This window comes from Dermacentor andersoni, chromosome 3 (assembly GCF_023375885.2).
Source record: "Dermacentor andersoni chromosome 3, qqDerAnde1_hic_scaffold, whole genome shotgun sequence".
Taxonomy (NCBI): Eukaryota; Metazoa; Arthropoda; class Arachnida; order Ixodida; family Ixodidae; genus Dermacentor; species Dermacentor andersoni.
This window is the reverse complement of record NC_092816.1, coordinates 56329660-56342379: the sequence shown is the minus strand read 5'-3', so window position 1 is coordinate 56342379 and position 12720 is coordinate 56329660. Positions and strand designations below refer to the sequence as shown.

Below are 12720 nucleotides of genomic sequence, written 5' to 3'. Positions count from 1 at the left end.
ATTAATGTCCAATTGAACGGCGCTGAGTGGTTGATCGGGTTTTACGGTGCGATTAATGAACCGTAGCGGTACGTGCTGCCCCAGCCAGCAAGCAGCAGCAGCCTGCGGTACCATCGCCGCATGCGCCCCACGCGGCGGTGCCCATCGGGTGACATGTCGCGGCGATGCCCTCTCCCCTCAGACGACATCTGGACCGCTATCGCCACAGCTGGTGTGCCCATCGCCCCCTCTGCCAGAGCTCCGTCGAGGAGCACTCGCACCGAGAGCGACGTGGCGTCGCCGCGACACCCTCTCTCCTCACGCAACATCTGGCGCGCCACGTGGCAGCAGGTGTTCCCTTTCGCCCTCTCTGCTCCGTCGAGAAGCAACTTGTGACGTGGCGTCGCAGCCTATGGAAACTGCGTAGAGGCGCGCTCGTGGCGTTGCATCGCAGACATTTACAATGCTAATTTAGGTGCCGTTTCGTTGCCACGGAGGACAGAAGCCGGCTTTTTTGCTCAGTGGGTCATTTCACGATTTCGCGTCAAAGCATGAACCCCTGTCGAAAGGACGACTCGGCTGTCAGGTGCGAAGGTACTTGAAACTGTTTCTTTTGGGAAAACCAGCGCGGCATACTACACGGTGATTTGTCACACGTTCGTCGTGCCATAGACGCTGCCTATTACTGCGAGCTTTTCGGTAAGCTTAGCGCCGCAAAAGGCTGCAAACAATAGGGAGGAGATTCTTCGCCGTGACAGAACCCATACTGCAGCTCTCCCGTGCATGCGCATAGTTAAGAGAAATCGCTCGGACACCACTGAACACTCTCCATACAGCGCTGATTTGTTGCCCTGTGACTTTGGTCTCTTTGTGACACTCATAGAAGCTCTGTGAGGCCAACGACGATGTATGGAAGGGAGTGGGGGGAGGAGTATGGGCGCAACTGGTTTCTGAGAGAACCCACTGGATTTTATGATGACGGAATCAGAAAGCTGCTGATCTGCTGGGGAAAACGTATTTCCAAATCATGTCATTACGTAGAAAATTATTGTAATTTTGGTTCTTCATTACAACAAATCAAAAATTATGAAAGGAATATCTCGTTAAATTTGATCCACCATCGTATATGTGGGTTTTCATTAACATGGAACATGGAACATGGGGCATGTTAAGGGTGATGTGCAACATTTTATTATGTGGGTGGGCTAACTAAAGGCTCGACAAAAATCGCTAAATCCCCGTTTTCTGGCTGCCTATTTAGAAGTGTTATATGAAAAGCTTCCAATGTTTCCCGGTTGCCACGGGAGAAACAGGTGGTACCATGCTGTAGTAAAACAGAATGGAAGGCAGGTAATCGATAATATGCACTAAAAGTTTGAAGTCTAGGATAATGACAGTCTTTGCAGAACATTGTCCATGCAAGAGTTCCAACGCCTTATGGTAGCACATTTTACGAACTGCTCAAAAAGCCCTGTCCAACGTAAAAAAAAAATAGAACCCAACGCGCCACAAAGTTCAGATTTTGAGAATATAGATGGTATTTTATGTGCATCTTGCGCAAGAGGTTTCAAGAACAGCAGTTAATTACACTCTCTGCAAAAAAAAATTATTTTAGAAATGCTTGAAAGCGTTAATGATACGGCTGTTATCCGCTATGTTTTTCAGTTCCCCAGAGAACTGTCCCCACCGAGTTTGCATTTGGTGAAAATGGGGTGCATGTTAAGCGTAATGCGTGACCAAACAATTTGACCTTTCTGACTCAATAATGAGCTTTGCAAATAATTACTGAACCCTAGTTTTCTCTCTTTTTCATGCGTTCCGCAAAGCACGCAGTAGGTCTCCCCGAAATACTTGGGGGCATAAACGAAGCACCTTGCTTATATTTCGTGAAAATAAGGCGCATGGTATAGGTGGCGTGTAGGCCAAGTACAACGAGTCTGGGTTCATCATGGCCTTTACAGTAAATTACGTATTCTGGCGTTTCAGGGCATTACAAATAGGTTCTCCGAATGGCGCAGAATTTAGCGCCCTGTCCCTCTGACAACCGTAACTGTCATCAAAATCCATTTACGCGTACATGGCGACAAGATTACTGTCACTGAGCACGCGAAGTCAAATGTGTGTGGATGAATTATAAGCGTCGGGGAAAAAATATGCCTTCAACATGAGCTTGAAAGTGTTAGTCAGTCGTCAAGTGGACGTTTCACAGCGTCCAAGGATAACCGTACGTCACACCAAGTTCCCATTCTGTGGAAATCGGGGGCGATTTTAGGCGTGGTGTTTTGCGGAAGCTTTAATGTTGTGAACAGTTGTGATCATTGCAACAATTACTGAGGGTATAGGTTATGGTTGATGTGTACGCAAAGATGGAAGTGGGCGGGTTCATTACATCCTCCTTTATAGCCATTTATGTATGCAAGTAATCCTGAGTGTTATTATTGTGCTTCTCGAAGGATGCAGAATTTGGCCTGCTGTTCTAGAAGTATAACTTTCACTGAGATGAAACTTGGTAAAAACAGGGAGGGAGACGGGGGGGGGGGGGGGGGATCTATGGTGCCGTGCATGAAAAGTACGAATTTCGTTGGTGAAGTACAGCGTTTGCAAGAAAGCTCCTTCTAAACGAGTTTTGGAAAACGTCATATGCGGGCAACGTTGCAAATGGTTCAATCATACGGGGGCAACGTTTCAAAGCCTGTAGTTTAATTACCCGCTGATGAAATTCTTCAGACAACTGCTCGAAAGAAACCGCTTCACTGGAATTTTGGCGTGGATTCTGCAAGGTCCTACAAGTGCACTTTGATGCGAGTACTGCACAAACTTCAAGATCAAAACGTACCAACATTCTCACTTCGCAATATTTGAAAGCTTCGCCTCAGGAGTTAGTGTTTAAATACATGGCAAGGAAGAAATCGTTATATTCAGCATACACAGCACCAAATTTGATTACATTAGTCAATTCAAAAGAAAAGTTAGACAGTACCGGCTGTCGGCAACACATCTTTTTTAACTAATGCAATTGATATTCTTCTACAGACGGTACGAAAAGTTGTGAAATCTAAAAATGTTGAGGATCACGTTTATAGCTCTGTAGTTCAGCATTAAATAATGATACCACAATTCTGTAAGGAGGACCTACCGAGAAATATAAAGCGGACTAAATTGATGTGTTATATGCCGCTCTGAAATACACCCATAATTTTTGAGTAGGTCTCTTGCAAAACCTTCTCAATCATTGTAACAACTCCCTAGAATCTGTGAACTTATAATATATCAAATTAGTCCATTTGAGATGCTCTAACAGATGAAGTTCGTATACAAATGTGAACTATGTTTCTTTTTAAGAGTTTAGGATTTGTATACATTGTGCTCAAATTTTGTTGTCAAGCTTTTCAATATTCGGCAGTCTTCGAAAAGAAACTCTGAAGCTCGAAACTGAAACTCTCTGGTTCCTACAGTCGGTACAATTTTGCTTTCTAAAATAAACGCGACAAACTTCATTCAAATAGGTTCAGGAGTTGCCTCACGAGAGCCTTCGTGCATTCCGCATGTATATTAAATAGGGAAATTGAAATTGAGCCGGGGGCGAAGACTTCTCTAATTAATTTCCTCGTTCGCTTTCTGGTCAATGTGCCGTAGTGCCCCATATGTTTATATTTTTTTACGCTTTTGCACTACCACTGACACATCCATCAATCTCAACATTTTCGCCTTGCCCTCCATGAAAGCCTCTCTTTTCCTCTTCTGATCTCCTTTCATCCTGGACATTTCATTACATTATTTTTCAATTTCTTTTTTCATTTTTATCGACTTTCTCTTTCATTTTCTCTTCCATCTTCAAATAAAATTCACCGGCGAACGGAAAGCCCGAGTGCGATGTTGTCCGTTCCAGAACAAAACTGCATTAACCCTCTACTGCATGGCGTCCCATATTTGGCACATACCGGTTACCATTTTTTTTTCCAGTGTGTGAGATGCCCAGTTGAGAATGTGATACCGTCACAGTAATTCTCATAGTTATGCGCACTTATTATGGGCAAGTGCTGCCATCTCTTGAGCGATACGCAAAACAGAGGTGAAGTAGATATTGGGAAGCGACGTGAAACTCGGAGGGGGTAAACACGAGCAATTGTTTTTTTGTTTTCTCTCAAAATTTCCACCGCAGAAACCTAGAAAAATTATTTTGGCATATTTTATGGTCTCACCAATTCAAGCCAGTTATTAATTTCCTCAATTTCATCTGAAGCTACAGCAGAGAACCTGAAAATCGGTGTGTGCCATATTTGGCACAGTATGAACTTGAAAGACAAACTATGGTAATGTGCTGCCATCTGTTCAATAGCCGGAAGGTGCAGGTCTCTCTAACACAAAATAGAATTTTGTCGATCGGCACGTTGAGGGCGAATCGTCTACCAAACTGTCGCCTGAAAAGCGAAAAGGAACTGAAACGTAAAGGACATGGTGCTTCAGAGGAACTGACGAGCGCGATAGATGACGTCGAGTTATCGTGTGTGCGGTGGTACGATAACCGCGACGTGACATTTCCGTCGAGCTTTGCTGGGAGAGATCCAGTCCAAAAGACTAAGCGCTGGTTTAGCTCCGCCAAGGAGTTTCGCGAAATTGATTGCCCCAGCGTAGTAAAGGTCCACAAGAGGCACATGGGCGGGGTCGACCTGCTGGACTCACTGCTTGGACTTTACCGCATACATATCGTATCCAGCTTTTCTGGACACGATGGTTTAGTTCGCGCGAATGCCACCACGTGGCGTAGTGACCTTAAACTTTTCAAACTTCCCGCGGTGACGCGTGATGACGTCAACAAAACAAAAATAAAATAAGTAAAAGCTATCCCTGCGCATTGAACTCCGCCACAATGCTTGTCCCGCCGGCGTTATCAGGGTTCTTGATAAAGCGTAGCCGCTCGTCGCCTGGAAATAACTTATCATCCTAAGAGGGTTTAGTCGCGACGAGCGATGATTGATTCTGGGCTTTTGATACGGTTCTTTTTCTTTATTTTTTCTTTTCCTTTTTATTTTCGTCGTTTTGGTGCTACGGAGTAAACAAGCTAGGTTAAACGTCAGAAGCGCTCCGTGGCAGCATTTCTTCAGTCGGCACACATTGTTAACGCCCGAACATCGCACAGAGTCTACGAGAAACGCCGTCGTGGACGGCTTTTGATTTTGCCCTATCGATTTCGTTAAGGTGCCCCCGATTATTTCGCTAGCGACTTCGCTATCGGCACATGGGCTACCGCCGCTGCTGCAAATCGAGATCTGCTCAAGTGTTAAGATATATACATGGATATGTTGGTTTTGCACCTGGACGCAAAAGTCACGACAAGAATTGAGCAAACTGTCGCTGTGTCGTCCATTAGCATGCTATGCAAATATTGCACTAAGGAGCGCCATTCTTAAGCATATAAATTGATAGTCTAAAAAACACCAACACGCAACGACCTTAATGAAGTATCAATTACACGCTAGTTGACATGCTGTCGATGTACATTTCCGTTGAGCACCGGGACTGGAGTGTCGTCCTGTCTATGGTGACATTATCGGTCTACAGCCTCGCTCAACAACACCGATCTTTACTCAGCACTTTTTTTTTTGTCGACAGGAGCATACTGTATTTCCTCTGAACATACTTTCGGATTTTGGTGTGGCCTTGCACGCCCGCTTATTCTGTTACGTTCACGGCGACGGTTGTCGTCAGGCTGCCGCCTCATTCTGAGCTTCGTCATCACTAGAGAGCACAGAAAGCTCTCTTCACAAACAAACCACCGGCATTCGAGCCCATGTATTCGCAGCATCCTGCATTTGGGAGATGGCCACGCTAACCATTACGCTACAAGCTCCCTCCACCACTATCTGTTTATCTGCCTTCCCACTTCTCGTTTTTGTCGCAGACGCAGGCAGAACGGATGCAGAAACGAAACAAAAGGTAAAGATTGCTTGAGGCGCCAGCTGACACATGACCTTAACTTTGGCAGGTTACTCTCATTGCAGCGCACGTAGGCTTGCGGCTGCGTGGAGATCGAGGGTCGCCTTAGCTTTATCGTAAATTTGTTTTCACCGACTCTTTTCGGCTAGAACTGAAACGCCGGACAAAAATGAGACATTTTTTTCTTGTTTTCTAGGTTTAAACAAAAAAACGCTCATTTACACAAATAGCGATTTTTTTAAGAAATGGCATAAGGATACTATATTTCGAGGTCGTGTCGCTGCCAATACCGGCCGGCACCACGTACGACGAAAGGGCATCACACTGCCGATGCACGCGGCAGGTTACTGAATGATGAAAACAGAAAATGTAAACACAAGGCACCCGCCACCATGACGCATTGTTTTTTTTCTACAACAGCGACGCACAACGGCGGACTGATATCGCGGAAGCGCAAGTGCAGGGCGCGCCGCGCGTATCCACGTGTATGCTGGAGCCGCGCTCTTTTTCCTCGAGCAATATGGCCGCCGGCGGCTTTACGCCCTCCCACAGTCGCGAAGTTCAAGTATACCTTGCATATAAACGACAGCATGGTTGCTAATAGATTGTTGGCTTGGATATGTTTGGCACGAGTATCAAGACGGCACCCTGTCTTCTGCCGCCCTGTTATGTTTGCGTTCGCGTCTGTAGAAAGTAATAGCTCAGCGAGCCACCGGCCACAGCGGGCCAGCGTAGACGCTACTGCGCATGTTGTACCGCGCATGCGCACTGGCATCTACGCTAGCCCACTGGGCACGCTGGTCTGCTGGCTCGCTGACCTATAACTCTCGTTTGTCTTGAAGGGACGCGCACTTATACATACTGCAAAGGTGCTTGCGTTGAGCGTATGTAAGGCAAGAAACGCTGTTCTAAACTGTCTGTTCTCTAACTTGTGCAGTAAACTGACGTTTATAGTATTCCCGCAAACGCAACTGTATCGCACGAGTCACCTTACGGTCGCAAGTTGTCGCGATAGCGCAGCTATAATTCACAGAGCCTATCACTAAGGAATACGCGGCGAGGTATGGCCGAGAAATAAGTAATTGCCAAGATTGGTATTTTGTAAACGTTAATTACCAAGAACGGCGGGTGCTTACACTACCGCAAAGGACGCATGCTGGGCGGCGACTCCAATCCTTTGCTCGCCACATCACGCATCTACACTGAAATAAAACTGGTTTCAGAAATTCCCGCTTATATTCTCTCGACCCTTAACTGCGATTTCGCGTGCCACCTGGACTCTATATTTTTCTTCGTTATACCTCGCTCCTTTCCCAATGTACTTCCGTACGTACTTCCACCGACGTTCCGTTCTTTTTTTAATGAATTCATTCACTCAGTCATTTAATCCTAAATTGCTGCAGAAGGTAGCGTCTCTTCATCTCTCACCTAGAATCTGTCATCGCAAAACAATGCTGCTATGTTGCATATGGCTGGGCGTTGCATATACAGTTTTCTGGGAATGTCCAGCAGCGTGCATGCAATTTTCGGTGAGTGACGAGACAGCATAGAGCACCTTCTCTGCCACTTCCACACTCAGCACTCTGCTCCGTGAGCAACGATTACCCTGTTCGAAGCCAGACCACTATAGGAGAAAGATATCTTGGGAACTTGGTCTAAGCATTATTCGATTCACAAGGCCACAAAACATCAACTGTGCTTCTTGAAAGTGCCTGCAATGTGTGTACTGCCGTGTTCACTCTCGCTACCTCTTCATTCTTTTTCCTTATCTCGCTGTTTATATTTTAATACGTAGCATTATGATTGTCAAAGTGGAAAAAAAGTACAAGCGTGTGAAGTTGTGCACGCTGGTCACGTGGGAGAGGTAGGAGATGGGACCGATTATATATATATATATATATATATATATATGTCCATGGTGCTATGCTCCAAACAGGACGTCGGATACAGGACGTGTGTTGGGTGAAGTACTGCGCAACACTGCAATTTAGTAAACGTGGCATAAATCATGGATCCGGGACCTCACAGAGGTGCGACGTAATGGTTCTCGCATTTCTCTCGCATTTATCGCTAAATTACCATTAAATTTTTTACCCCCCTATGTGTACGGTAGCCAATCAGGCACGTCCATGGTTAAACTCCTTGCCTTTCGCATTTCCATTATCTGCCCTTTTTTTTAGTACGTTGCACTGTTTTGTGTCGGTGGCATGCCTCATCTCTCACAGGACGAAGTACAGAATGAAAGAAACCTAGCCGCGCTAGTCGAGGGCAGGCTTTTTCATATTCCTGGTGCGTCAATTTTAAATATAACTTTCATATCTAAGCCTAAATGACAGCGATGCAGGCGAGGTGAGTCACGGTAGCTCGTGGGTTACGACGCTACTCACCCAGAACTTTCGTCTTTTGCGTGGTTGTGCACCGGTGTGAAAGCCAGGAGGGTAACACGCCTTCCCGATATGAAATATTCGGATTGACCCTTTGTTCGAAGGTTTGACATACGTCAAGGATCCACAATACGAAGCACCTTCAAGTCGGTATCAGCTTGTAAAGGGGAAACTCATATGAAACGTTAGAGTATCCAAAGGATATCTTTTATTGAAATTTCCTTCCTTGCCATCAGGCGAAAGCAGACTAAAAAGCATTTAAATTTTCTTTATTCTGGATACCTTCTGTGAGTGTTCGGGTTGCTGTCATTTACAACTTCCTAGATTAAAAATTCAGTTGTGAATAATAAATTATTTCTATAAATGAGTAAACGCACACGCAACAAAAATCCTAGTTAATTTCCAGTATTCACTCAATTAAGTTGTAGCACGTCTATACTTTCAAGTTGTAGTGATGTGAAGAGCAAGTCATGGATATATGGAGTGAGTCATGGATATATCTCATTATAAAGGCGAGCTTGCGCTGGAAATGTAAACACTCAAAGCACAACGATGGCCGCTCGCAAAATAGGGCTTCCTCTGAATCTGATCTACGATTCAAGGCATCGGTTCATCAGATTTTAATGGTCGTACATTGCAGCGCAATCGCGGGCGCTGAGATTTGATGAAGAATGTATACGCCAGTATTCGCTTCACGTGCGAAATCTGATTACATAACTCTCTTTCGCTATTGAACCCGTGACGACATTCTGGATACTTGAAATACATGAAGGCGCGTCCTGAGCTGAGCGATAACTTTGGAACAGTGGCTAAAATAATAATATACTGTTGCTTCAAATATTAGCTGAAATACAATGCCCAAGACTGCACAGCGGCGCAGACATACTAAAAGTTCCAGAGCTAAACACTTTCAGATTACTGGTAGTTATTAAACCAGTATTTCGCGTGTCAACTGGCCCCTGTAGTGCAGGGGCCAGTTCCATCATGGGCACTGTGTCGGAGCTCATATTTCACGTGACTTTACATATGTCAGCAATAACTGCCACAAAATTACGGTATTTACTTTTTTTAGGTCTTAACATTAGACAGCTAAAATATATGCCGCAAACACCCATCCTAATGCATTAGTTTAGTAGAGTAATTTGCTGGGACAGTTGGTGCATGGTGAACGGCAGGTCGATGAAATGGCACTTTCGAATTTTTACGCGTATGCTAGACTTATCGGTAGTAGCAGCATGGCTATTGTACAAGAGGGTGCAGGAGCAGCTTGCGAAGGAACAAGTAATACCGCTGGCTCAATTCAAAGCAGAAATTGTAGAATGCCTTACCTTGCATAACAAGTGCCTACCCAACAAGCGACCAGGAAGGCCTTCTAGTCAAGACATCGAATTCCAGGTTCTAGTAAAAAAAGCACAGGGACCAGCGGTCGCAATGCCACCCAAAGACGTCCGATCTGACCAAGTCAGCCACTGGCCAGAATTTGATGAGAAGAAGCAAAGATGTAAGCGGCCATCTTGCACAAACAAGTCGTCAGTAAGACAGAAGAAGTGCAACATTCATCTGTGCTGAAACGCAGCAAACAACTGTTTCATTTCATTCCACACATCGCACTAAAGATACCACCGTCCGTGAAGCTTTGTTTTCCGCCCATGGCAGCAAGACCGCTCGGCCATCTTCATGGTGTGCCATATTTGGCACAAAGCTGTATCTTTATTAATACAGTCGTTATACCTCTGGAACTTTTTGTATATTTGTTTGTTCATTCAATCAATAATAAAAGCTGTAAAAATAATTTTTAAAATGACTTTTTCATAATTCATGCAATAGAGGGTCAATTAATTTCCCTCAATACGTGCGTGCATTCGCTATCGTAGCCAGAAAGTGCAGTCCTCGTTGTTTTACTCTCCTGAATTGCCTTCATTCAAAATGTACGCATTGGGTTAAATTCAAACCCATCTTCTTTTAGTTTTGATTGGCCCGGCCTATCTTTGGTGGTGCGGGCGTGCCTCACATTTATTTAAATTTCGGCCTACGATAGAGGAGTCCAAAGAGTTACCTACTCCTCTATTGCTGCCTCGTTTAAAACGTGACAATATCCACTTACCACGCCATCGTTCGTTGCTTGGTTTTCGGCTTCTAAAATTGTGGTGTTGTCCTTCATGTGTGTGCTCCGTATGTGCAACAAGGCCAAAACAGGGTTTGTAGGCAATCATAATTGCGCGCTTGTTTACACATATGAAGAACCGCGCACATATGCGTAGTTACAAGTCCTGACCTTTGTTGTTGTTGTTTAGAGTGCGGTAACAGTCGCAGTTAACCGAATAATGACTCCGTATGTTCATACACATGCAGAACTCATTAATTGTATACTCTTCAAAAATATTTATAGGCTGCCCTTGATAACATAATTGTGCCTGCCATATGCTTTCGAGGACGTTATTATTTGTCTTTTGTCTTAAAGTTTCTTTCACACGATGTGCTACTCTTGTGACTGGTGAACTAGTAAGCGGTTCTGGTAGACGGCTTAGAGAACTGACAACCAACAAAAAATGTTGTTTCTTCACCGAACTATTGAACATTACCTTAGTTTTCTGCGTGCTAATCTTCATACTTACCGGTTGCTTGTACTTTGCCGGATACAGTCCTCAGTCGCTTACTATACAAGTCGTCTCCAACATTGCTAAAAAAAGGACAATGTCACCTGCGAACCACTGATCTCTGGTGTTAGGCGTCACATCTATTCAGCACCAACGTAGCACCTTTATTATTCTGCGCAGCCATGCGGTGAATAGCAGTCGAGAAACTGCGTCTCCTTAGCATTGATTGGCAGCTCAATGCAGTATGATGTCTTCAAAAAGCTACACGTAACGTATGCATGGCGCGCCACTGAAGGACTCCGCATAAATATGTAAATCTGGTGTTCCCCGATATGCGCGCAAAGCGCAGTAACATGACTTGATCTTGAATTGCCCCCTCACCCTCTCCGACGCCCTTGTTGGGATACAATCTACGCGAAGGGCGATCGAAGCCTGCCATCTAAAGTCATCGGAGTGGGTCACCCTTGTTTGGGAGTTTTAGTTTTGTTCGGAAATCGGCCTTTGTGAGATACCGGGCTTTTACAAGTGACGTAAACCTGAGAGGACGGGCTGTTGGCACAGAGTTTGACTAAGGAGGGCACACAGCTATGATTGCACTGACCTATCATATCGTACCTAGCTTCTGGCGTAAAGTGTAGGCACCGACGTAATCCTTAATGCGCAGCCTCTTATTTATTTATTCGTTTATTTATCTATTGCTTTATTTATTATGTATTTTTTTTTCGGCAGGAACACGTGTAACGCAAAATCGTCTATAATGCGCTGTGTTTGGCCAAAGCGTTAAAAAAAAGGCCTTTACTTGCATTCTTGCTGCCAACCACGTTTCCTATAACCGGGCATGTCGTAAACGTTAATACGTCTACAGACGAGCTAAGGTTCTTTTTTTTTTTCCGGAAGAGGTGCTCGTTTACGGGATCACGAACATTGCTCACGTGGTTTCCCGCCGGACGGTTTGTCGTTGACGTTCGACGGCGCCGCGAGGACCGGCGACAGAGCTGACAGGGGACCGGCTGGCAGGCAGGACGACAGCAGGCACAGGGACAGACACAGGTGTGTGCCACCGGCGACCAAGGTCGCCGAAACGTCCCAGCCGGCGTGACGACGCCGGCGCCAGCCCGACGACGACGGCAGCCCGTCCGAAGCCATATGCCCGGGGGTAATCGGTCGGCGGTGGGCTTCACCGAAGAGATGCCGAGCAACGCGGTGTAGCTGTCTTCGCAAAACGGGCGGTGGCAACTCCGAGCGACTCCTCCTACCTCGCGCTAACGCGAAGGCATACACACCACCGCTTGCCGGCGCGCCGTCCGAGTTCGGACTGGTGCTCGCAGTCCCGTTCACATCGTTGAGCTCGCCTTCTCCTCCTTATTCTTTCCCCTCTCCTCCGTCCTTCTCTTTCTGTACCTCCTCTCCACTCCCGCCGCTCTCTCTCCTGCTCGCCCTTTCAGGTTTGCGCCTGTCGATCTTACCTCCTCGCTATATTCCGAAGCACCAACTTCGCTCGGGATGTTTCAGAGCGCATCGAGCCATTCTCCTTTCTCTCGCCGGTTACAAAGTTACAAAGAGGCGCCGAAGAGCTTTCGCTTTTGCGTCGTTGAAATAAGTAGCGGGCAAGAACGACAATGACAAGCCACCGTAATGGCGCCAATACAGCATCCCAAAGGTTTTAATCGCTGTCCGTTTGTTGTTGTTATTGTTGTTGCCTCAAAACGTGTAGCTGTAGTCGCTGTGGAGTTATCTTCATCACCGCGCATCACCATGTGTCCTCATCAACGCTTTGCATCTCGCGTGGCTCGCGTCGCGAGCTACGGAAAAAAAAAGGGGGG

The 12720-nt window shown here is 45.8% G+C and overlaps 1 protein-coding gene across 2 annotated transcripts in view; it reads right to left on the bottom strand.

Moving 5' to 3' along the window:
- LOC126547695 (uncharacterized) overlaps window positions 1-12300 on the bottom strand; it is a 203139-nt gene extending 190839 nt beyond the window's left edge. Inside the window, exon 1 of one of the 2 annotated variants that reach the window (XM_072287156.1) lies at window positions 11821-12300. In XM_072287156.1, the coding sequence (XP_072143257.1) occupies window positions 11821-12043 (223 nt within the window). In that variant the 5' untranslated portion in view covers window positions 12044-12300. The remainder of the gene's footprint in view (window positions 1-11820) is intronic. The other variant, XM_072287157.1, reaches the window with a different exon arrangement.
- Window positions 12301-12720: the final 420 nt, after the last annotated feature.